At 35.2% G+C, this 25934-nt stretch overlaps 1 protein-coding gene across 1 annotated transcript in view; it reads left to right on the top strand.

Annotated features, from left to right (window-relative positions):
* TRPV1 (transient receptor potential cation channel subfamily V member 1) overlaps window positions 1-24305 on the top strand; it is a 341264-nt gene extending 316959 nt beyond the window's left edge. The window contains exon 16 of the mRNA XM_053706095.1: window positions 23897-24305. Within this exon, the coding sequence (XP_053562070.1) occupies window positions 23897-24051 (155 nt within the window). The 3' untranslated portion in view covers window positions 24052-24305. The remainder of the gene's footprint in view (window positions 1-23896) is intronic.
* The last annotated feature ends 1629 nt before the right edge of the window (window positions 24306-25934 follow it).

Raw genomic sequence — 25934 nt, 5'->3', positions numbered from 1 at the left:
ATTTTACAGGTAAAAGAGCTGATTACTTTGGGACAATGCCCCGCAAAAAGGGCTGGTAAATTTTAGTATAGGGTAGGGAATTTTATTATTTTGGGAGGCTTTTTTATTTTATTAAGGGGCTTAGATTAGGTGTAATTAGATTAAAATTCTTGTAATATTTTTTATTTTTTGTAATTTAGTGTTTGTTTTTTTTGTAATATAGTTTAGTTTATTTAATTGTATTTTAGTTTAGATCATTGTAGGTAATTTATTTAATTAATTTATTGATAGTGTAGTGTTAGGTGTATTTGTAACTTAGGTTAGGATTTATTTTACAGGTAATTTTGTAATTATTTTAACTAGATAGCTATTAAATAGTTATTAACTATTTAATAGCTATTGTACCTAGATAAAATAAATACAAAGTTGCCTGTAAAATAAATATAAATCCTAAAATAGCTACAATGTAACTATTAGTTATATTGTAGCTATCTTATGTTTTTTTTATAGGTAAGTATTTATTTTTAAATAGGAATAATTTATTTAATTATAGTAAATTTATTTCGTTTTATTTAAATTATATTTAACTTAGGGGGGTGTTAGGGTTAGACTTAGGTTTAGGGGTTAATAACTTTATTATAGTAGCGGCACATTGGGGGCGGAAGATTAGGGGTTAATAATTGTAGGTGGTGGCGACGTTGGGGGGGGATTAGGGGTTAATAAAATGTATTATAGTGTTTGCGAGGCGGGAGTGCGGCGGTTTAGGGGTTAATACATTTATTATAGTGGCGGCGATGTCCGGTCGGCAGATTAGTGGTTAATAAGTGTAGGTAGGTGGCGGCGACGTTTGGGGGGGCAGATTAGGGGTTAATAAATATAATGTAGTTGTCGGCGATGTTAGGGACAGCAGATTAGGGGTTCATAGCTATAATGTAGGTGGTGGCGGTGTTCGGAACGGCAGATTAGGGGTTAATAATATAATGTAGGTGTCAGCGATAGCGGGGGCGGCAGATTAGGGGTTAATAAGTGTAAGGTTAGGGGTGTTTAGACTCGGGGTTCATGTTAGGGTGTTAGGTGTAGACTTAGAAAGTGTTTCCACATAGGAAACAATGGGGCTGCGTTAAGAGCTGAACGCTGCTTTTTTGCAGGTGTTAGGTTTTTTTTCAGCCAGCTCAGCCCCATTGTATCCTATGGGGAAATCGTGCACGAGCACGTTTTTCCAGCTTACCGCTACCGTAAGTAACGCTGGTATTGAGGGTAGAAGTGGAGCTAAATTTGGCTCAACGCTCACTTTTCTGAGGCTAACGCAGCCATTCAGAAAACTCGTAATACCAGCGTTGGCTTAAGGGAGCGCTGGAAAAAAAGGAGCGTTACCTCCTCAAGTTTTTACCGACAAAACTCGTAATCTAGGCGATATTGCGCACAAACGTTATAAGGGCTCAAAGATATGAGATCTCAGGTGTTAGAAATACATACATATACATGTGTTGAGATAATACATACATACATACATGTGTGTGTACAGATATATTTATGTATTTATATGTGTATGTATGTATTTACAGACTTATAAGCACATAAATACACCTTTACACGTATATAGACATATATATATATATATATATATATATATATATATATATATATGTGCATTGGAGACATTTGCAGTTAAGTAGATAAAAACATGAAAAGGCATATTTATGCAATATTCATATTTAATAAAGTGTTATACTGTGTATTTACTGTAAATATTTCACATTCCAATATTCTGCACATAGCAAAATATGTTCTTAGTACTTATAAATAGATATTCCTATATATATTTGTATATATCTATACCTTTATATAGACATGTGTATGTATGTGTATATATATATATATATATATATATATATATATAGTTAAACTAGGGATAGGGTGCACACAGATAGATAGTAGGGATGAGGCGTATTGTGCTGACAATCCTAAATGTATATGACCAAATCAGTGAGAAAAGAGCTCTGACAATTCTAAAAGAGCTAAAGCGGATTACTGGCCGCACCAATACAACCCTACAGTGTACATGGAAATGACATCCTAGACAGGTATGCTGAACATATATATTTTAATAAAAACATAGCCAAAAAGGTACATGCTGAGAATGATAGCAAAAATCAAGTTACAAAATACAAGTTGCAGGTGTAGTGCACTACTGATATCTGTAAGCTAGCATTTGCAAGGTTAAATGTCGACTCATGAGAAAGTTCATCTCTAATGCCGGGCACTTGAGTGTTAAGAACACGCTCCGGTTATAGTTTAGACAGAATACCGTCCTTGATATCTCATTGGTGTGTATTTTTGATCCGGTACCGGATTTGGAAAATTAGTATGAGAGTCCAAGAGTGGTAATTTCACCGTTGACAACTTAATCCCATATGTAAGTGACACATCAAACTTCAGACTTTCAGAGTGCAAGACTTATTACTGCATGGCTTACCTTCGCTCTCTTCACACACTCTACGGTATTACCTGGCAGGATCTCATCCGTGGTGTGACTCACAGCGATGTATTCCGCCTATGCAGCTCTTCACTTGCTCAGGTATTGAAACTTGATATCGCCAGATTCACAGCAAATCCACCATGCTGGCGTCCTCCACACTGTGTCTTGTTCCAAACATTACGCGTTTCGCCCCTCCCCCTTTGCGGGCTGAACTCAGGGCTTCATCAGATGTGTCTAATTAGAAACCACAACAAACTTTATAACACTCGTGCAGATACAAAGTTACACCCCTTTCGTGAATTTTAAAGGGGATGTATTGTGCATGTAAATTTCAATGGCTACAATTAAATACTTAGATACATTTTATATACAACTAAACTATACAATATAGCATGTTACAATTTCCAAGTTTTGCTTGTTACATGATGATGTACAGCATTAAAATACAGCTTTAATTTTACACTGAAAAATACTTATGTGAACATATCAACATGCTCACTTCTAAGCACACATATACTTTCACAGTGTATTATATAGTAAGGAATATTTACAGAAAACAAGAAAATTCAATTTTTTCATTCAAACCAAGGGGAGAGAGGGTGTTAAGTCTGTACATCCAGCGTGACTCATGCTGTAGCAGGAGTTGGTCAATATTACCTCCTCTCCTCCTTGGCTTGATATGCTCAATACCCAGTACTCTAAGGAGAGAAAAATCAGAGTTATGCATTTTTTGGAAATGTCTGGCAACTGGACTGTCCGACTCCTTGTCCTTAATGCTATCTCTGTGTTCCCTCACCTTTTCTTTTAGCTCTCGTGTCGTTTTCCCAATATAGAATTTGGGGCACGAACAGTGTAACATATAGATTACATTTGTGGTGTTGCAGACTATTCTTTCATTTATGTGGTAAGACCTTTCAGAATATTCAGTGCAAAAATTTGAGGCTTTAACAATGTACTTGCAGTACACACATCTGCCACAAGGTTCGCAACCCTTCCTGGTTTGTGCCTGTGTTAGCCAATTTTTTGGGGTATCTCTTTGGAATTCACTATGGACTAATTTATCCTTAATGCTGGGTGCTCTTTTGGCTGTAAGCAGTGGGTACTCAGAAATATATTTGGCAACTGAACTGTCATTTGACAAAATGTGCCAATGTTTATTAAGGATGTTACGCAATTTATTCCAATGGGAATTATATTTAGTTATTAACCGAATTTCAGTCTCTTCCTTAGGCAATTCAGTTGCTCTATATATTAATTCATTTCTGGGTTTCTGCCTAGCCCTAAGCCATCCTTTCCTTACTTGATTTTTAGAGTATCCTCTCTGAAGAAACCTCTGAGCCATCTCACCGGCCTGCTTTTCAAAATCTGGTTCAGTGGAACAGCATTTCTTGAGCCTCAAGAACTGTCCCACTGGAATACCATTTTTTAATGCTTCCGGGTGGTGACTAGAGCCATGTAATAGATTATTAGTTGCTGTTTCTTTTCGAAACACTTTACTTTTCAATAATCCATTTTCTATAGTCAGTTTGAGATCCAAAAAGGTAGTTTCCTTATTACTTATTTGGTGAGTTAAGAACAAATTTCTATTGTTTTTGTTCAATATCTCAACAAACTTATTGGCCGAAACTTCATCCCCTTTCCACAAAACCAGGATGTCATCCACATAGCACAGCCATAGAGCGACGTGAGCCTCCACCCATATATCTAATTCCTGGAAGACATCAACTGCCTCCCAGACACCCAGATGGAGACAGGCATAGGTGGGGGCGCACGCCGCACCCATGGCTGTGCCTCTTAACTGTCTATAAAATTTGCCATCAAACATAAATATGTTATTAGTTAGCACAAATTCCAACAATTTGAGTACTAAGGTAGTGTTGTCACTGTACTCTTCTCCACGTAGTTTAAGGAAATATTCGGCTGCTTCCAAGCCTACCTTATGTGGAATAGAAGAGTACAGTGACTCCCCATCAAGAGTAAGCAGGAGCATATCTGGCTCCATTTTAATCTTATCCAATTTTCTTAACACATCCCCCGTGCACTGAATATTCTGAAAGGTCTTACCACATAAATGAAAGAATAGTCTGCAACACCACAAATGTAATCTATATGTTACACTGTTCGTGCCCCAAATTCTATATTGGGAAAACGACACGAGAGCTAAAAGAAAGGGTGAGGGAACACAGAGATAGCATTAAGGACAAGGAGTCGGGCAGTCCAGTTGCCAGACATTTCCAAAAAATGCATAACTCTGATTTTTCTCTCCTTAGAGTACTGGGTATTGAGCATATCAAGCCAAGAAGGAGAGGAGGTAATATTGACCAACTCCTGCTACAGCATGAGTCACGCTGGATGTACAGACTTAACACCCTCTCTCCCCTTGGTTTGAATGAAAAAAATGAATTTTCTTGTTTTCTGTAAATATTCCTTACTATATAATACACTGTGAAAGTATATGTGTGCTTAGAAGTGAGCATGTTGATATGTTCACATAAGTATTTTTCAGTGTAAAATTAAAGCTGTATTTTAATGCTGTACATCATCATGTAACAAGCAAAACTTGGAAATTGTAACATGCTATATTGTATAGTTTAGTTGTATATAAAATGTATCTAAGTATTTAATTGTAGCCATTGAAATTTACATGCACAATACATCCCCTTTAAAATTCACGAAAGGGGTGTAACTTTGTATCTGCACGAGTGTTATAAAGTTTGTTGTGGTGTCTAATTAGACACATCTGATGAAGCCCTGAGTTCAGCCCGCAAAGGGGGAGGGGCGAAACGCGTAATGTTTGGAACAAGACACAGTGTGGAGGACGCCAGCATGGTGGATTTGCTGTGAATCTGGCGATATCAAGTTTCAATACCTGAGCAAGTGAAGAGCTGCATAGGCGGAATACATCGCTGTGAGTCACACCACGGATGAGATCCTGCCAGGTAATACCGTAGAGTGTGTGAAGAGAGTGAAGGTAAGCCATGCAGTAATAAGTCTTGCACTCTGAAAGTCTGAAGTTTGATGTGTCACTTACATATGGGATTAAGTTGTCAACGGTGAAATTACCACTCTTGGACTCTCATACTAATTTTCCAAATCCGGTACCGGATCAAAAATACACACCAATGAGATATCAAGGACGGTATTCTGTCTAAACTATAACCGGAGCGTGTTCTTAACACTCAAGTGCCCGGCATTAGAGATGAACTTTCTCATGAGTCGACATTTAACCTTGCAAATGCTAGCTTACAGATATCAGTAGTGCACTACACCTGCAACTTGTATTTTGTAACTTGATTTTTGCTATCATTCTCAGCATGTACCTTTTTGGCTATGTTTTTATTAAAATATATATGTTCAGCATACCTGTCTAGGATGTCATTTCCATGTACACTGTAGGGTTGTATTGGTGCGGCCAGTAATCCGCTTTAGCTCTTTTAGAATTGTCAGAGCTCTTTTCTCACTGATTTGGTCATATATATATATATATAGGTATAGATGTATATTGTACTAAAAAACATTATATATATATATATATATATATATATATATATAAAGTCATGTGAAAAAGAAAGTACAACCTCTTTGAATTCTATGGTTTTACATATCAGGACATAATAACCATCATCTGTACCTTAACATGTCTTAAAATTAGGTAAGTACAACCTCAGATGAACAACAACACATAACATATTACACTGTGTTATTATTTATTTAACAAAAATAAAGCCAAAATGGTGAAGCCATGTGTGAAAAAAGAAGTACACCCTTACTGCTTCCATAGGAGTTAAGAGGCTAAGAGGCAGCCAGGTGCTGTTAATAAAAATGCCGTTGATTAATTGATCATCAGCCAGTGTGACCACCTCTATAAAAGCCAAAGTTTTATCAGTTTGCTGGTGTGGAGCATTCAGGTGAGTGTTACCACAATGCCAAGGAGGAAAGACATCAGCAATGATCTTAGAGAAGCAATTGTTGCTGCCCATTAATCTAGGAAGGGTTATAAGGCAATTTCCAAACAATTTAATGTCCATTATTCTACAGTGAGAAAGATTATTCACAAGTGGAAAACATTCAAGACAGCTGCCAATCTTCTTGGGAGTGGACGTCAGAGCAAATTTATCTCAAGGTCAGACCTTGCAATGCTCAGAGAAATTGAAAAAAAACAAGAGTTACATCTCAGACTCTACAGGCCTCAGTTAGCATGTTAAATGTTAAAGTTCATGACAGTAAAATTAGAAAAAGACTGAACAAGTATGGTTTGTATGGAAGGGTAGCCAGGACAAAGCCTATTCTCTCTAAGAAGAACATAGCAGCATGGCTTAGGTTAGCAAAGTTGCATCTGAACAAACCACAAGACTTCTGGAACAATTTCCTTTGGACAGAGGAGACCAGTGTGGAGATGTTTGGCCATAATGCACAACACCACGTTTGGCAAAAACCAAACACAGCATATCAGCACCAACACCTCATACCAACTGTCAAGCACGGTGGTGAAGGGATGATAACTTGGGCTTGTTTTGCAGCCACAGGACCTGGGCACCTTGCAGTCATTGAGTTGACCATGAACTCCTCTGTATAGTAAAGTATTCTAGAGTCATATGTGAGACCATCTGTCCCAACAGCTAAAGCTTGGCCGAAAATTGGGCAACAGGACAATGATCCCAAGTACACCAGCAAATCTACAACAGAATGGATGAAAAAGAAAAGAATCAAGGTGTTGCACTGGCCCAGTCAAAAACCAGACCTCAACCCGAATGAAAAGCTGTAGTGGGACCTTAAGAGAGATGTGCATAAACGAATGCCTGCAAACCTCAATGAACTAAAGCAACGTTGTAAAGAAGAGTGGGCTAAAATTCCTCCACAATTATGTGAGACTGATAAAGTCATACAGGAAACAATTACTTCAGGTTATCACTGCTAAAGGTGGTTCTACAAGCTATTGAATCATAAGGTGTACTTAGTTTTTCACACCTGGATTCTCCATTTTGTCTTTATTTTTGAAAAATAAATCATGATACAGTGTAATATGTCATGTGTTGTTGTCCGTCTGAGGTTGTATTTTATGACCTGCTAAGGACCAGATGATTGTTATTATGTCCTGATATGTAAAACCATAGAATTCAAAGACGGTGTACTTTATTTTTCACATGACTGTATGTGTACATATGTATTAATGTATTTATATGTGTATATGTATTTACAGACATATATACACATATATACACATATAAACACATATGTATAGATATAAAGACATACTTGTAGTTAAGTAGATGAAAACATGTAAAAGTATATTTATGCAATATAATGTTATGCTGTATATGTAGTATAAATATTTCACATTCCACATAGCAGAATATGTTCTAAGAATTTATAAATAAATATTCCTATAAATATCTGTATATGTCTAAACCTATATATAATCATGTAAATATATATATATATATATATATATGTGTGTGTGTGTGTGTGTGTGTGTGTGTGTGTGTGTGTGTGTGTGTGTGTGTATATTAAAATATATTGGACCAAAATACCATCAGCTATATATAAAAATATGTATTAATGAATAAATAGAACATATTCTTCTATGTGAAGAACTTTGGAATGTAAAATCATTCATATTTTCATGTCAGGTTAGTGCATATGAGAATATGCGATCGGGTTTGCGTGCGAGAAGGGTGTTCTTTTTCACCCTTTTTCTTATCAGATTAGAGTGGGAGTGAAAACAGTTTACTTCAACTCATAATACAAGCAAAACCCAACAAGTGCAAAAAGCCTACTTCTAGCACAGTTAACACTCAAGGGGTAGCGTTAATTAGTGCTCCACTTGCAATCTGGCCCAATGTGCATAATGTTACCAAGAATGACAGTTGTACTGATGTTTCTTACCATGATACCTGCAAATTGTTCATGGCACACAAATCTACAAATAAATGTATTCATGTCATTAGCAACACTACGCAACATCACAACTTAAAAAATATGTAATTCAGAGAGATTAGTAACCATCTCTTGTTGTAGCTTTGAGTTGTGAGATTAGAACCTTTTATAATCAGTGGAGCAGGATCTATCTCTGATGAGGATACTGGCATTACAAAAACATTATTAAATGTTACTGGCATTACAAAAACATTACTAAATAAACAAATTAAAAGAAATAGTCCAATCTAACATATGCACAAACAGCTTTAAAAAAGGTTAACAGAAGTAAAAAGTAAAGGAGATAAGCTTCTTACATCTGAAATAGTGAGACTTGACCGCAAGACAACATACTTCACAGGGTAGTTTATATAAATTATGCTTCAATATGGTTTAGGTGAAAAATCCTGCCAGGGCCTCTAGAACAGTGCTTGTCAACTCCAGTATTCGGGTTTTCATGAGCACACCAGAATACCCATGGCCAACCCCTTGATCGCTTCTGTGAGGTTTCGGAGACGCTCTCTTCTATCAAGCAAGACTAACTTACCCTAATAAAACAGACATGCATATATTTTACAATTCAATAACAAAGCCAGTCAGCAGCTTAAAGAGCTTCTATGAATCTAGCCCGTTGCTTGAACCAGTTCCGGACTGGCTTTTGTTTTCATAGGAAATCTACATGATAAATATCTGCTGCTGATTACTATATAATGTCTATACTATAATGTCTATACATTGTCCATGGCACAACTCTAGAAATAAAATGTATTTATGTCATTAAAACAACATAAAAACGTATGCCAAAATATCCCTGAAGGGGCATTAAGCCAAAGCTCAGATACCTAAAAATATGGTTAATCCATCACGGACCAGTTGTGTCTCGGATTAATTTCCTTACAATCAATTCTTCACATATATAACTAAATTACTACAACCTTATGTAACCAAACATAAATCCTATCTAAAAGACACTTTAAGTGTTTTAAAACCTTATCAATTGAAATATGGACATGGGTTAGTAACAGCAGATGTAACATAGTTATATACAAACATCAAAAAGTAGAGGAATTCCAGCTGAACTGATTATTAAGAAATGTTAGCTTACTGGAAGAAGAATTTACATTCATTTTGGAGAGTATAGAATTTATATTAGTTCTTATTTCTTCTGTTATGACAACCAATTCAATTTACAGATTGATGGCACTGCAGATTGGAATGCAAATCTGGTGTCCTATGGCAGATACATTGATGATGTGTATCTCCTCTGGCAAAGGAACACTAGAACAATTAGAGGAATAGTTTGTTTTTTAAATAAGTTTGATTGTCAAATAGAACTAAAATGGGAAAGAAATTAAAAGGTCTTTTTAGATGAATATTTAAGAAGAAAAAAATCAAAACAAGGAATTATTTTAAGAAAGTTGAAAAATGACATAGAAATTAATAGTTGCCATTAGAGAAGTTTGCTTAAAAATTTACTAACGATCCAAATGTATAGACAGAAGAAATTGTACAAAGACATGTTTTTACAAAAGACAAAAGTATTACAAGAAAGGTTTATTGAAAAGTAATATAATGAAAAAAAATTAAATCGAACAAACACAGCTATAGAAGAAATTAATAGAATAAAACTTTTGAAGTATAAAAAAGGATGATGTCTTAGATAAAAGTAAAGTTAACCTATTAATATGAAATCAAAGTGCTCAAAAATTTTGAGATCATTAGGAAACACTGAAGTGTTTCTAAATAATAATCATAGGTTTTTATCTAGTAAAGAGTCAGTAAATACAATAGATTTGTATAATCAACAAATATATGATAAAAAGACAATGCAATAGCACTTAGAGGTCAATTTATTAAATGCCATGCAGCATACGCTGTTGTCATTTAACATTGCACAAGCGGCCGCTAGCAGGGGGCAGGGCCGCCACTAGAAATGTTGGGGCCCCTTAATTAACCATTGATCAGGCCCCCCTTTTGACATGTGCAATTTTTGACCAAGTGACTAAAACGTATATGCACTTTATTCTTGTGTAGTCAAACTTGGAAATGTTGTAAAAGTAGTAACACAAAAACACAGACTCACTCATACACTTAAACTCGCACATAAGGATTCACATATAGACACTCTAGCAGACACGCAAATAAACACACAAACACACAGACATCCCTGTATTTATGAGAATATAGCTAGTATCTTCATTTTTGACCCTACTGACAGATACACTTTTGGATCCTCATCAAAAGGTATATTATAAGTGTTGTCAGGGCTTTATAAAGGAGAGCTAAATAAAGGAGAAAAAGGAAGGATAAAAGAAAATAAAGGGCCAAAGCTGGTCAGTTAGTTAGTATGTATAGATGTGTTCACCATACTTTAAGGATGTTTCCAGTGGGGTAAGAATTTGGAGTATATATATATATATATATATATATATATATATATATATATATATATATATATATATATATGTTATGGGTATGGAAATGTTATTGTGCAGACATCCGTAATAGCTCCTGCTTATGCTTGATGACTCATTACTGTAGTATTTGTCAGGTAGATTATAGGAGTAGACAAAAAAATTTTAAACTATGAGGTAACTAAAGAACTTTAGTGCATTGATCCAGGAGACTTTTAGATTGTGAAAAGACTTTCTCTCAGTTAAGATGGGACATAATATTATTTAGGATATAAAGGTCTTAGCCTATTCCCATGGCCCCGGCCGCTAGCCATGGTTACTCAGACAAGTCACAAAGCTAATATGTGAATGATTTTATGAAAAAAGAAAGCAAGATAACCTATCTAGTTTGGTATTGTTTTCTTCTAAGAATTAAAACATGTACCTCTATATATTTTATAACAATAGAAAACCTGTGATGTAACTGTAATATAACCTGTTGCTCTATATATATTTCAATTATGCAGAGCAAGTGTTAGTTAATTAAAAGGAGTAACATTCAGGTTTTATCCTTCTCGGGTCTTCATCGGTCCCTGCTTACGCTTTTGTGCAAGAGGATAAAACATATGTTTATCCAAGAGGGATCTGGCGATTGCTGCGTCCACGTTGTGAGTGCATATCAGTTCAGAAAGTAAAAGTGTATGCTCTGCGCTGGCAAGTACTAGATACATTTTGTTGGTTTAGGATATCCCCAATAGTAAAGCCTGCCGATAGTGTTTAATATAGTGCCATGTCCCGTTCCAGATTAGCTAAAGCTAAGTGCGGATATGTAGAGTCGTCACCTTTTGGGAACGATATCTCCCTTCCAGTCTCTGTTAATGATGGCATCCATGATGTATAAGGGCTTAACGCCAAGTTAGGTCCAGATGTAGAGGAGCTTTTTTGATCCCAAGTGATATATTTATTTTATTTTTTTATGGAGGATAGGCTGGCAGGAGGTATAGGGCTGTTTGAAGTTATATTCTGTGAAGAAGTCAGCCCCTCTGGATGCTTGATCATATTGAGATGCGAAGCCAAGCTTACTGTGTCAGCCACATATTCCATCATAGATAAGTCTTTGCCTTTTATAGGTTTATTATTTTCTATGTACATTAAAAGCTCATGTTCTGACAGTGTTCTATCGATCAATGTTTGAAACAGAGCCTCAATCTTAGCGAACTGCCGATCCAGATTATTCAAAATGTCATCACTCCTAGTGGTTGCATTTTTCATCGCCATTGCCGATGGATGCGTAGATCTGAAGACTAATAGTGGTTGCTGAATTAGTAGAGATGTGAAGACTTGTGAGAGGTTATTGTTATGGTGCGCTTGTTGCAATATATATAACCAGCAGTGGCTAGATACCCTGGAGTTCCAGGGGGACGACGCTGCCTGCGAGATGGCCACCACCGCAAGCCTCTGTTTTCCAATTTTGGCTCTGGAATCACCGGCACAGCAATTTGAGGTATAGGTTTGGAGGACAAGTTATTGTGGTTGCGATTATAATTGTAAATGTGTTGATTGCTGTTGATATGAGACAATAATTGGCTGATTAACGCTTTTTCCTCCAGAGCTCCAGGAAGATGTTACTGCTTACACACACACCCTCACAGAGATATCCACAGAAAATGCACAAAGACATACACCCTCACAGAGGCATCCACAGAAAATGCACAAAGACAAACACACACACCCTCATAGAGAGACCCACAAAAAAAAATACATACACACTCATAGAGACAACAACAAAAGCACAAATACATAAACACAGACACCCACCAAAACACTCAAATGAGGTAACATTTCTATACCTACCATCCCCTAAATCAACAGTTTGTGACATGCATGATAAATAAATAGCAGAAATTAATAGATCACTTTTTAAAGAATCATATTCATAAATGTGCAAACAAAAATATTTCTGTGAATTCAAAATTGTACATTAATGATCTGTGAGAATAGATAGATAAAGAAAAGCACTTTTGAAAGGTTGACATATGTTTGGGGTTTTTTTTCACCATTTTCCCCAACCAAGAGCACCACTTCAAATCTGGTGTTCCCATCAGTCAGCTGTACTTAAGGATTTTGAAAATGCTGTACTCTATATGGTCTTGGTGAAACCATAAGCTGTGGTACTCAGCCTCATACCATTAGATCTGGTTAAATGCAGGATTTAGGCTTGTTTGTATGTATTTCAAAATTAAGTCAGCTGTAGTGTAAAATGAAAAGTGTTAAGGTAACCTGTATCATTCCAAACACTGAGCAATCTTAGCCTGAGAGTATAACATTTTATGCAGATGTAAAAATCTTATATAAAATGCCTCCTGGCATCTGGAAAGTCCTTGCATAAAGGGGCAGTAAACTGGAATATATATATATATATATATATATATATATATATATATATATATATATATATATATATATATATATATATATATATATATATATATATATATATAAAAATAATATCTGCCAAAAGGGCACCTACCATTTGTGTATTGAGGAGGAAACATTTCTGCATGGTTTTAAATATAGAATTTCTATAGCATTGTCCAATAATCATAAATACACTGCTGCATATTGCTAAGAAAATATGTTTTTATGGACCCCTGGCCCCACCATACAACTACCACACTGAATTTACAATCAGTAAATGTTTTTTATTTCTTTGTGCAATTTCTAAGTAAGTCCTACCTCCTCTGCAAATGAAAGGGATCTGCCCTCTGACTCAGGCACACACTGTACAAACTGAAGTGGTTTAGTGCACACTCAGAAATCCTCTCAAATGCTAATGATTCAGTCCTTGTAATAACATTTCCATGTTCAACAGCATGCTGCTGTAGCACCCTCTGTTGGCTGCCAAATTTAAAAAATAAATAAAAATAGTTGTGCTTGCCTTGTGGGCCCCTGACAGGAGTCACCCCTTTCACCCACTGATGGTGGCCCTGGCAGGGGGTGTCAATCCTGATCGAATTTGATCGGGATGATTGCAGTCCACCACCTGCTTCTTAACTTCTGTTTACGGCGAGCCTGAAACTACGGGGGGTAGATAGCAGCATCCGCTACTTATTAAATCTACCCCAATGTCTGAACTTCAAATGAATAGTAGATTTTTTTTCCTGACAAATAAAGTTATGTCTATTTCCACTTCTCCTGGATCATGTGACAGCCATCAGCCAATCACAAATGCATATACATATATTCTGTGAATTCTTGCACATGTTCAGTAGGAGCTAGTGACTCAAAAGTGTAAATATAAAAATTCTGTGCCTATTTTGCTAATGGAAGTAAATTGGAAAGTTGTTTAAAATTGCTGCTCTATCTGAATCATGAATGTTTAATTTTGACTTGGGTGTCCCTTTAATGGACCTAAAGTGCCATAAAACAGGTTGAGATCTGCGCATATCCTAAAAGGGCTAATTGAGTAAAAATAGTTTGAATAAAAAATTTGTTTAAAAATTGTTGGGAAGTATTTTAAAATAATTTTCAAAAATACTTAAAATAGCCATGCAGTCTGGACATTGTGCTCCACTCCTCTTATCAGTGTTTAGACACAGGCATTGTATTTCAACTGAGTTTAAAGCTTCTAGGCATGCCCATCAGATAATCCCTATTCATTTGTGCATTTTACCAAAACAACAATGGATATAGCTTCAGCCATAAAAGGAATTGTGTGGGGGGAGTTAGAGCTGTACAATTCAGAAACTTAAAAGAAAGGGTTAATGATGAGGCATTGTAGTATAAATTTGCAGGTAAAGTAATTAATGTACATATTTTTATATTTTGTCTCAACTTGTCTCAACTTGTTTTATGTCCCTTTAATAGATGATTCCAAAGATTTCAAAGGTTTTTTTTAGATGTAATAATTGTATTGGGTGTAAGAATTTTGGATACCAGGAAAGAACATGGGTCTGAAAATTGTGAGTAATATTTATACCTGTATAGAATTATTGTTCATATTAAAATGTTATTGCACTGTTTGTACTTGCATAGTTTGCCTTGATTAATTATTTTCACACTTGTCTTGGTATATTTTGCTGTTGTTACGGAGACATATCTGTGTTACTTCTGTGTATTTAGCATGTCAGTTAATTCCCTGCTATTTGTATATGGCATCTAGCATCACACTGCACATTGTTAAAGGGACATAAAACAAGTTGGTATAGAGACAAAATAATATAATATGTACTTTAATTACTTTACCTGCAAATTTATACTGCAGTGCCTTGTCATTAACCCTTTCTCTTTAGTTTCAGAATTGTACAGCTCTAACTCCCCCCACACATTTCCTTTTATGTTTGTAGCTATAGCCACCTTTTGTTTTGGTAAAATGCAGAAGTGAATAGGGATTATCTGCTGGAGCATGCCTAGAAGCTGTTAACTCAGTTGAAATACAATGCTTCTGTCTAAACACTGATAAGGGGGGGGGGGGGTGGAGCACAGCTTTGTAACTAATTTTCCTTATTTTTGAAAATTATTTTAAGATACTTGCCAGCAATTTTTAAACAATTTTTTTATGCAAACTATTTTTTACTTAATTAGCCCTTTTAGGATATGCACAGATCTCAACCTGTTTTATGGCACTTTAACCTTCTATGCAAGGAACTGTTTTGGATTTCTGGGATTGCAGCTATATGTACCACAATCATTTGCAGGGCAAAGAAAAGCACTATAGTGTTATTGGTGCTACTGTTGTTTATTGAAGACCAAGGCCAGAGTTACTGTACAGTATGTGATTTTGTATTCAATGTATGAATGTATAATGTAGGGACTTTATTTGTTTTAAAGGAGAAGACTCAATAGAAACTAGACAAAGGTTATTTATGTGTCTGAAACATCAGCCAAAGAGCTGTAAGTAGTCATATAGTCAAGCTGTTTATGGCAGCTGAATTTTAAAGGCCTTTAGTCATAGCAAATATGGCACAGGAAGTAACACTATGCATGTACTGCACTTTGTGTTACTGGCATGAAAAGGAAGATGTTTAACATTTCTTTGTTAGGTGTAGCCACCAAGGAAAAATCTGTGCTTTTTTACTGTCAACACGGGAATGTAAAAACATTCCTCTTACTAGCGTAGTGAGTAAAATCACAGCTTATATATACTGTATGTGTGTGTATATACAGTATATATATATATATATATATATATATATATATTTATACAAGATCCAATGATTGCACTCTCTGCAATGTGTGTGTGTGTATATATATATATATATATATATATATATATATATATATATATATATATATATATATATATATATATATATAAAAGTATCAACAAGTAGGGACTGCACTCACTGGATTCAGTTCAAATAATAACTTATTTATTCAATGGTGACGTTTCGGAGTACACAAACCCCTTCCTTTGCGTACCCCGAAACGTCACCATTGAATAAATAAGGTATTATTTGAACTGAATCCAGCGAGTGCAGTCCCTACTTGTTGATACTTATTGAAATTTTGACTGAGCACCCTGCTTGCTGACTATCTTTGAATTGCGAGTGCAGATACACAGTGGAAATATATATATATATATATATATATATATATACAATAGCATTTCTATGGAGGACAGCTGGCAACCTCTACCATTATTGGGCATACAAAATAACCACCCAAGCTATTACTGGCCTAGGACCCCACAGTTTCATAGGTTTCACCTAACAGACCCTCATAGTTGTAAGTTTGTTCTCTGTGCATGGTACATATAAAAAATCCAGAAGTAATCCGGTGAAACGTCTGTTGGAGACGATTGGCCAAGAGGAACTCATGTCACTGGGAGGTTTGTGGCTTTTTGTTTGAACTGTTATCCGCTTTCAGCCTCCACTTGTTTGCTTAGCGGTTACGCTGTTGCATGCGTTTTGTTCACATATTAGTCTGTTGAATTTGAATGATTTATATTTTATAAATTATTTTACCTGATTTGGAATCTCCCCTGTCTTCACTATATTTCTCAAGGAAATACATGGGCTCTGGTCTGTGTGAGTATGAGATTTCATTCACCTGCTTGTTTGGATTCTCATATAGGACTTTGTTATTATATGTTTCTTCTTTTTAAGGACACTCATCAGAAGACCCCTGGATTATATATCGTATTTTTTGCATTTTGACACATTCTTTTTTCACTTTGTTTATATAGGTCTATTGATCCCTCATATCTTAAGCATCATGGTTGCACTTCCTTATATCTGCAGGTTTTTGGAGTTTGGCTTAGACAGTGGCTGTCTACTAGAGTTACAGAGTAGTTCTGCTGACTGGCTGCTGTGTCATCTTTAAACAAGGGGGATTAGTATGGCACTGGGATAGAGTCCCAGAAAACTGTAAGAGAAAATGGTACTTTGTCATAATGGAGATCTCACTCCTAAAGCTCCATGTACTAAGCAGTCAGCGAGCTACCCGCAACAAATCTCGCGTCAAAATTCGCAAACTGATATGTACAAAGCCGTCAATTATGTTAAAACTCGCATCTTTAAAATTGTGAGCGTACTTATCCGCCAAACCTTGCTACCGCTCCATTTTTCACTGTAATTAGACACATTTGACCACCAACTCGCCAAAAACGAATGTACTAAAAAATCTATTTGTCCGCTCGCTACAATTTCCGCTCCCACCTCGTTATTTTTGCCTCGCCACCTTTTAGGTGGCGGGCAAGGTACAAAACAATAGGAAAGTCAATCTAGACGCCAGTCTAGACATATATAAAAGGCAGTAATATCAGCATTGTACAGCATAACTGGCGTCTAATTTGTCTCTCATTTCCATGTACATAAATTGCGCCAAATTTGTCGACTGTAATTAAAGAGTAATCTATATTTTAAATATGTATTGTATAGTTGTCAATCTTTATAATTATTTTTATATTAATATTTATATATTATCAGATCCAGATGAAGCCATATCCAAATTGTAAATAAATATTACAAAAATAACGCTGTTATCACTCTTCAAAAAATTTAGAACAATAATAAAGTTGTTTAGATAAGTTGAACTTTTATAGGAGCAAAATTCTATTCCCGCGACTACTATGATGTTCGTGACACCTTGCATGTCACGTGTTAATAATTGGCCAGACAATTCAGCTGAAAGTTAAAAGTACATCAGCTTAGTCGCGGCGAGCGAGACGTCAAATTTATCAATAATCCGCCACTGCTCGCGGCGGGCTAGACTTGTCTATTTATTGGGGGATTATTAGTACATAGTGACAGCGGACACCATTTCGCCCGCGGCGAGTAACGGCGAGTTTATCCGCGTCTAAAATGACGGATGAATTGACGGCTTAGTACATGGAGCCCCCATAGTGTTTTTTTATGCAGTATTTTAGGTCACAAGGATGTAATATATATTTTATTATTGAGAGTTAAACATATTTCATATGAATTACTTGCTTAGAAATATTGATAATGATGGCTGGTTCCACCAAAAAAAAAGAATATATGTTTCTTAAGTAATTTGTTCAGTACACTAAATGATTTTTCTTCTATTACTTAAAAAGTAGTAATTACAGGTACTTGTGTTGCAGTCCTTTTTCTAGAAGCTCCTACATCAGAACTTTATTGCCTTGGTTACGGCTTTTGTTCATGTGCAGCTTAAGTAGCAGGGGAGTACTTCCTCTCTAAGGCCATGTCAGGTTCCAGTAGATGGATTCCCCATCCCTATTCCTGGCAACCATTCAGCGTCAGGTGGATGGTTCGGCTAAATACTGAAAACAGTCTAAGAGTTTTGTTCCAGTGGCTGAGGTAGCAAGTAGTTGGGACAAAAGAGGAAACAGGACAATCCAGGTCAAAACCAATCGGGCAGCAAAGGTACAAAAATGTTAGGCAAAAGAATAGTCAAAGGTTCAGGCTTGGTTGGCAATAATCAGGTTGTGAAGTATAAAGGCGAGAAGCAAAAGAGAAAATCCGAGTCCAGGCAAAAGTCAGCAAAGTTTACATCTAAAATACACAAGCTAAACAATACTAGAGCGACTAAAAGGGCGTATAACTGCAAAATAAAAAAGGCTACATGGTGCCAAACAGGTTGCTTCTGAAATTGCTGCAATGAAAGTCATAGCAATAATGAGACAGACATCAAATAGAAAAAGTTGCAAAGGAAACAATGCTGCCCTAAACCGCGTCAAATTCATTGTACAAAAGTAGTAACATCTGACATCAAAGGGAAAAGTGCCAGCAGAGCAAATACAAAGCAGTAAAAAAGGAAGTAAAAGTGTCCTGAGGACAGAAATGGAAGGGGCATGACAAACAGCCTCCAGCACTGGATTTGTCATTATGTTACGCTAGAATGATTACAGGGTCCTCAGAGCTTTGGTTAACTGTTTTGGGAAAAAACACATAAAAAATACATTACAAAGTACACTTACACTCATAATAACTCCATCTAATAAAAATGATTACAAAAACAAAAATATTGCACACAAAAGTTATAAGGGCTCAAAGATATGAGATCACAGGTGTTAGAGAGAAATAAAATGCAAAGGGCGTTAACATAGATATGCATACATATTTATATATATATATATATATATATATATATATATATATATACACACCATGTTACAATATATGTTATTATTTACAAATCCAGTGAGTGCAGTCCCTGTTTGTGCAATATTTGCAATATTTCTGACTTTGCACCCTGGTTATTGAGTACTTAGTAGTGGGAGTGCAGATACCTGTGGACCTGTGGACTTTGTTATATATATATATATATATATATATAGAGAGAGAGAGAGAGAGATGTTTGTATATGTGTATTTATGTAATTATTATATACATATATACACAGTTGCAGTTAAGTAGATGAAAACATGTAAAAGCATATTTATGCAATATTTATATTTAATAAAGTGTTGTTCTGTGTATTTACTGTAAATATGTTCTAAGTATTTATAAATATATATTCCTATATGTAGAGACAATTCCTGAGAAAACAGAAAGAACAGGAGTGCAAATCCGTGCAACAAAGAAGTACATGGATAAGTGCAGTTATAACACTTTAATACATAAAACACACAAATAACAAATTAACACTCACATAAAAGACCTCAAACATATGAGGTATGTGCTTGCATAAAAACTTTAGGGGATACGTCTCTCCACCAACTACTCTTTATCACCCTTCTGTTAGCAGTGCGTGTCAAGCGGATCGATTCTCCCAACTGATTTAGGACTTCTTCTATAATGTACAGGAAAGCAGTACACTGTGAGTAGCCAGCTTCAGTATGACCCTATTCCTGTCATCAGCATACATCCTACATGCGGTCAATGGGTGTGGCCTGACGCGTTTCGCGAGGCTCCTATTCGCTTCGTCAGAGGCAATGCCCATCTTGCTCATCTGTTCCTTTTTATGTCTTTTTCGTCCGCCACACCTCCTTACATCATTGGCTGTCTCTGAAGTGTGTGGAACTCCAATTTGAAAGCATCTTATTGATCAGCATTTCTACAAAGCCTGTCTATATCAATTAATTCATAATATCCATAAATTGTTTCATTGCGATATTTAACAACACAGTCAATTGCATTTTCATAATAAAAAACCCACATATTGATTCATTTCAAATACAAGTTGAAAAAGTGCATCATAAATACTAATTTAAAAATGTTTAAAAACTGTCTAATTAATAAAATAGCTAAATATAAAACATTACTCAGACTAAGCTTATATATCCATATAATAGCCTACTTTCTTTCTCTTCCCTCCCCAAAATACACCATAATAAAAAATTGATGTTATATACAAATACCAAATTATTCACCATAAAACCTAAACCTTCCTAATTCATTATCATGAACCATCATATACAGAACCCAAGGTAAAGAAAAATATTTTTTATATATACACACACAGATTTTAATTACAGTATAATGTTGACTCATATATCTAGAAATGCCGCTAAGTCTATGTCGCGGTTCAGACCATCCAGACCCATAGATCCCAACCTATGGATCCAGTAGGTCTCCCGCTGTCTTAAAAGGAGTAACTGATCTCCACCCCTAATAGGGTTCTTAACATGCTCAATGGCTAATATAGTGAGCCCTGTACTGTCTTTACCATGTTTTTCTAAAAAATGAGCTGACACACCATGGTTGTCAAGGCCGTTACCTATATTTCTAAGGTGTTCATTGAATCGGGTCTTCACGGGACGTTTTGTACGACCTACATAAATCTTATCACATGTACACCTTAGAAGATAGACAACATAGCATGTTTTACAATTCATTAGTCCCTTCACCTTGTATGTTGATTCTCCTTTCTTAATTCCAAAGGCCTGATTACATTTCTCCATATGTGTGCAACAACTGCAGCTTTTCCTACCACATTTAAAAAAGCCCTGTGTATTTTTCTCCAACCAATTTATGGGTTTTATAAATTTTAACATACTTGGGCAAATTCTATTCTTAACATTTAGATTTCTCTTAAAAATGACTTGTCCCTTCTCATTGAGAATGCCCCTTAAAATGGGATCTTGTATGTATTTATGAATAAATAGAACATATTTTTGTATGTAAAGAAATTGGAATGTGAAAAATTCATATTTTCGTGTCGGGTTAGTGCACATGAGAATATGCGATCAGGTTTGCGCTTCAGTTTCTACTTTCTTTTTGCTCTATTGTCTTCTATGGGGGAATACGTGAACACGCACCCAATAATCTAAGTTTGTCTTTTTGCGCTCGTCGGATTAGCACGCTAGCAAAAACAGTTTACTTTCAACTCATAAAATGAGCGCAACCCGACGAGCACATAAAGCTTACTTTTAGCATAGTTGACGCTCAATCAAAATTGTTAAATAGAGCTTCACTCATAATCTAGCCCTTAGGATTTTATTGCGCACAATGATATTAAAGGGACAGTCTAGTCCAAAATAAACTTTCATGATTCAGATAGAGAGTGTAATTTAAAACAATTTTCCAATTTACTTTTGTCACCAATTTTGCTTTGTTCTCTTGGTATTCTTAGTTGAAATCTAAACCTAGGAGGTTCATATGCAAATTTCTAAGCCTGTGTAGGCCGCCTCTTCTCTCAGGGCATTTTAATAGTTTTTCACCACTAGAGGGTGTTAGTTCATGTGTGACATATAGATAACACTGTGCTCACGCACGTGGAGATCCAGTGAGCCAGCTATGATTGTCAAAAGAACTAAAATAAGGGGGCAGTTTGCAGAGGCTTAGATACAAGGTAATTACAGAGGTAAGAAGTGTATTTATATAATTGTGTTGGTTATGCAAAACTAGGGAATGGGTAATAAAGGGATTATCTATCATTTTAAACAATAACAATTCTGGTGTAGACTGTCCCTTTAACATATACAGTATATTTTTTTTATTTGTACAAATCATTTTATCCATTAGTCATTTAAAGGACATTGTACACTAGATTGTTCTTTGCATAAATGTTTTGTGGATGTTCCATTTATATAGCCCACCTTAGAGTGTTTTTGTAACAATTTATAGTTTGCTTATTATTTATTACATTATGCTGATTTTCAAACTCCTAACCAAGCCCCAAAGTATTAGATGTACACACGTGTTTACAGACTCCTGCTGGTTCCTGTTAGTGCAGTCTGAGTTTTCATATGCATGGGAGAGGTCTGCTCTTCCTGCTTTCCCATCCCCTTTCACTGGGTGTCCCAGCCTAACCTCATCAGCAGTGCTAAACTGGGAGCTTCAAAGTAAGTTTTTAAAATGTTTTATACTGGATTTGTAGATGATTATCTGTGCATATTCTTTATAGTAGTGTCTGTTGCATGGAGTTATATGACAATTGGTGTCTACTGTCTCTTTAAGGTTAATGTTTTTCACTGTAGCCAATGCGTCTGGGTGTTTACTGTTTAGCGTAAGAATGAATTCCTGTTAATGAGACCATAATGTAAAAAATCTATTATACAGATAAAACACAGCAATGAACCATGTTAAAACCTTTTATCTTGTAAAAAATATGTTTTATAAAACCAAAGAGAAAAGAGCAAACTAAAATATTGAATAAATTATGATTTATATAATTAAATGATTTACAAAATAAAAGCTCCTATCACTTTATTAATTTATTTTATTTTATAATAATTGGGCAAGTGAATTTGGTAGGTATGGAGTTGTTAGGATTAGATTAATTATGGTTTATATAATTAGCATTTAATGACTACCTTTGAACAGTAATCCAAATACTAAATAGCCATAAATAATTAAAAAAACACTTTATAAACACTTAATTCATTAATTTTTATTATATTTTTTTAAAATCAGAAGGCTAGATTTGGGAGATATTGAGCTGTTATGACTGCAATTGTTATAACTAGGTTAATTCTATAATTACAATTAAATTGCTACCTCTATTACCATTATTAAAATTATAAATATCCTTGAATAATTTAAAATAAATAAATAAAATGTTAATATGAACATAAAATAGTAAATGAAAATAGCAAATTACTGTATATTTTTCTTCTTTTAAAACTGTGCATAGTTTCACAATGTGTATGGGTATAAAAGGACACAATAATCAATTAAATTAAAATGTAGCCTATTGGATTTTGGCAAGTGAACTGATGGATTCCCCCATGTCTAATTCTGTTGTATAAATAATTGTGTAAACTACAGCATATTAACTTTCAGTTTCCTAAAACATCATATAATTTACCAAAGTCTAAAATAAATACCTTAATGGAATGTAAAAGTCAAATTAAAACTTTTATGGATAAGATAGAACATGCAACATATCTGTTGAGCCAATGAAAATAGGCATATATGTGTAGCCACCAATCACCAGCTAGCTCACAGCAGTGCTAGGTATGCTCTTCAACAAAGTATACCATAAGAATGAAGCAAATTTAATAAAATAAGTAAATTGGAAAGTTGTTAAATTGTACGCTCTGAATTATGAAAGTTTAAATTTTGAATGTAACTTCTCTTTAACTACCAAGCACCTTCTTCCTCCAGTTTAAACACCTGTGTTAGTAAATATCCATTTCACAACATACACACAGAGAGAGAAGTCACATCAAAGTAATGTCATATATGAAATCTGTCTGTGTGTTTAGAACTTTTGAATAGTAAAGATATTAACACGTATCTTGTTTTTTGGATTTTAGGAAAGAGGTGGAAGACCTTAGTGCCTCACATAAGAGACTTCAGCTTCAGAACTGAAAGAGTTAAGGTGCCAGAGAATGTAGGCGTGCCGCTACAAGCAATAACTGAGAATTCCGTGGAACAAGAAGAGAAGGGCCTGGTACCTAAAGAAGTATAGAGTTGTTAGAATAGGACTAGTTCCTAAAGGTTTATGTAACACAGAAAGTTTCATTGCGTCATACTTTGTTAGTATGCAGATAAACTCTCATAAAACCTTTTTTTCTTGTTGTACAGAAGTATACAAAAAATATGACCAACTATAAGTATTAATTTTCCTATCCAGCCATTTCCTTGATTTATTTTGTAAGTGATAACCTGTGAAACAAATTGTTCTGATTATTTTAAGAAAAAAATAAATAATATTGTACAATATGGTCTTTACAAAAATGTGTTTTGATTATATGATCCTTCATAGCTTTACACTCAGTTAAGAAATTTAGAGGATAAAATAGAAATGTCTGTATAGAAGTGGTGAGTTAATCCCTTCCTGAGCCTAGATTAGTAATGTCCCTACTATATAGAAATATAATGATCCAATATTTAAAATAACTAACTTACAAGCCTAACAATAAAAACAATGTGAAATAAACAACAATAGGGTTACCATTTAGTATAGTATAGCAACTCTTAAATGTGATCTATCCCCTTATCACACAACAAGATGTAATAAAAACAATGTGCATATATTTGTTAGATGTGCATTCGGCCAGGGAGGAATACAAATTTGTCTGAATTTAGACCAATTCAGGCATTTGTCAGAATACCTACTATCTGAAAGAACGGGGTAAAGAAATGGTTGTGGAACGAATCATATTGTATGTTTATTAGTTGTTTTAATTTTTTATTTGTATTTGTTTAGTGCCAAAACAAAGGTGCAGGAAACAAAGGAATGGAAAAGGAGTTAATTTGTCTAATCAGTTTGTTCATTTGCAGTGATGTATAAGGGTCTGACAATTCATTACTATATACTATACGCTATATATATATAGTTTTACTAATGATTAAGATTAGGGACAAGAAGTCAGGTATTAAATGCCAAAATAGCCTGTCCAATCCACTTTCAACCTAGCATAGGGAGGTCTGAGACTAGGGGAAGCTCAGCCATCTTTATTCACTTTGACTTGAGTTTTTTGGAATTTGCAGTTATGTGCCTCTGTCAGCTTTTTGTCATTGCCTCAAATATAATCAGCGACAGCTATTGTATCTCTTGCAGTTGTCCTAGTGCCAGTGCTAGTATTTACAGTGAATGTTTTTTTTTTACTGAAAAACATAATTTATGTAAGAACTTACCTGATAAATTCATTTCTTTCATATTAGCAAGAGTCCATGAGCTAGTGACATATGGGATATACATTCCTACCAGGAGGGGCAAAGTTTCCCAAACCTCAAAATGCCTATAAATACACCCCTCACCAGACCCACAAATCAGTTTAACGTATAGCCAAGAAGTGGGGTGATAAGAAAAAAGTGCGAAAGCATAAAAAATAAGGAATTGGAATAATTGTGCTTTATACAAAAAAATCATAACCACCACAAAAAAGGGTGGGCCTCATGGACTCTTGTAGCAAAAAAAGGGGGTTAAATAAACTAGCGCTTAAGAGTTAATATCCCTTGCCCTATTCTCCTACTATCTACTTCCCAGATAGAAAGGTGTATAAGGTGAAAAAGTGCAGGAGATTGAGGAACTACAAACACAAAAGCTAACTTGCGCAAGTTACAGAAACAAAAGGATTGTCTACAGTTTGGTGCTGTAATCAGAGCACTTCTACAAAGACCAGTGACAAGGTAACACAAAGAAAATTACCTACCGGAACCCCTTGTCTGAGAGTCAAACTGAGGACACATAGGAACCGCTGGGAAGCCGTGAGTAGTAACAGCTCACAAGAGAGGGTAAGAAAATCACCCCTAAACACTGTTTGGAACATTCCTTTTCTACAAATTAAGCTCACTGAGGATACAAAGAGGTAACTGTGAAACCGTAATATATCACAACATAAATAT

Source organism: Bombina bombina, chromosome 3 (assembly GCF_027579735.1).
Source record: "Bombina bombina isolate aBomBom1 chromosome 3, aBomBom1.pri, whole genome shotgun sequence".
In the NCBI taxonomy this organism is placed as follows: Eukaryota; Metazoa; Chordata; class Amphibia; order Anura; family Bombinatoridae; genus Bombina; species Bombina bombina.
The sequence above is the reverse complement of the archived record's forward strand: the minus strand, read 5'-3'. Positions and strand labels throughout refer to the sequence as shown.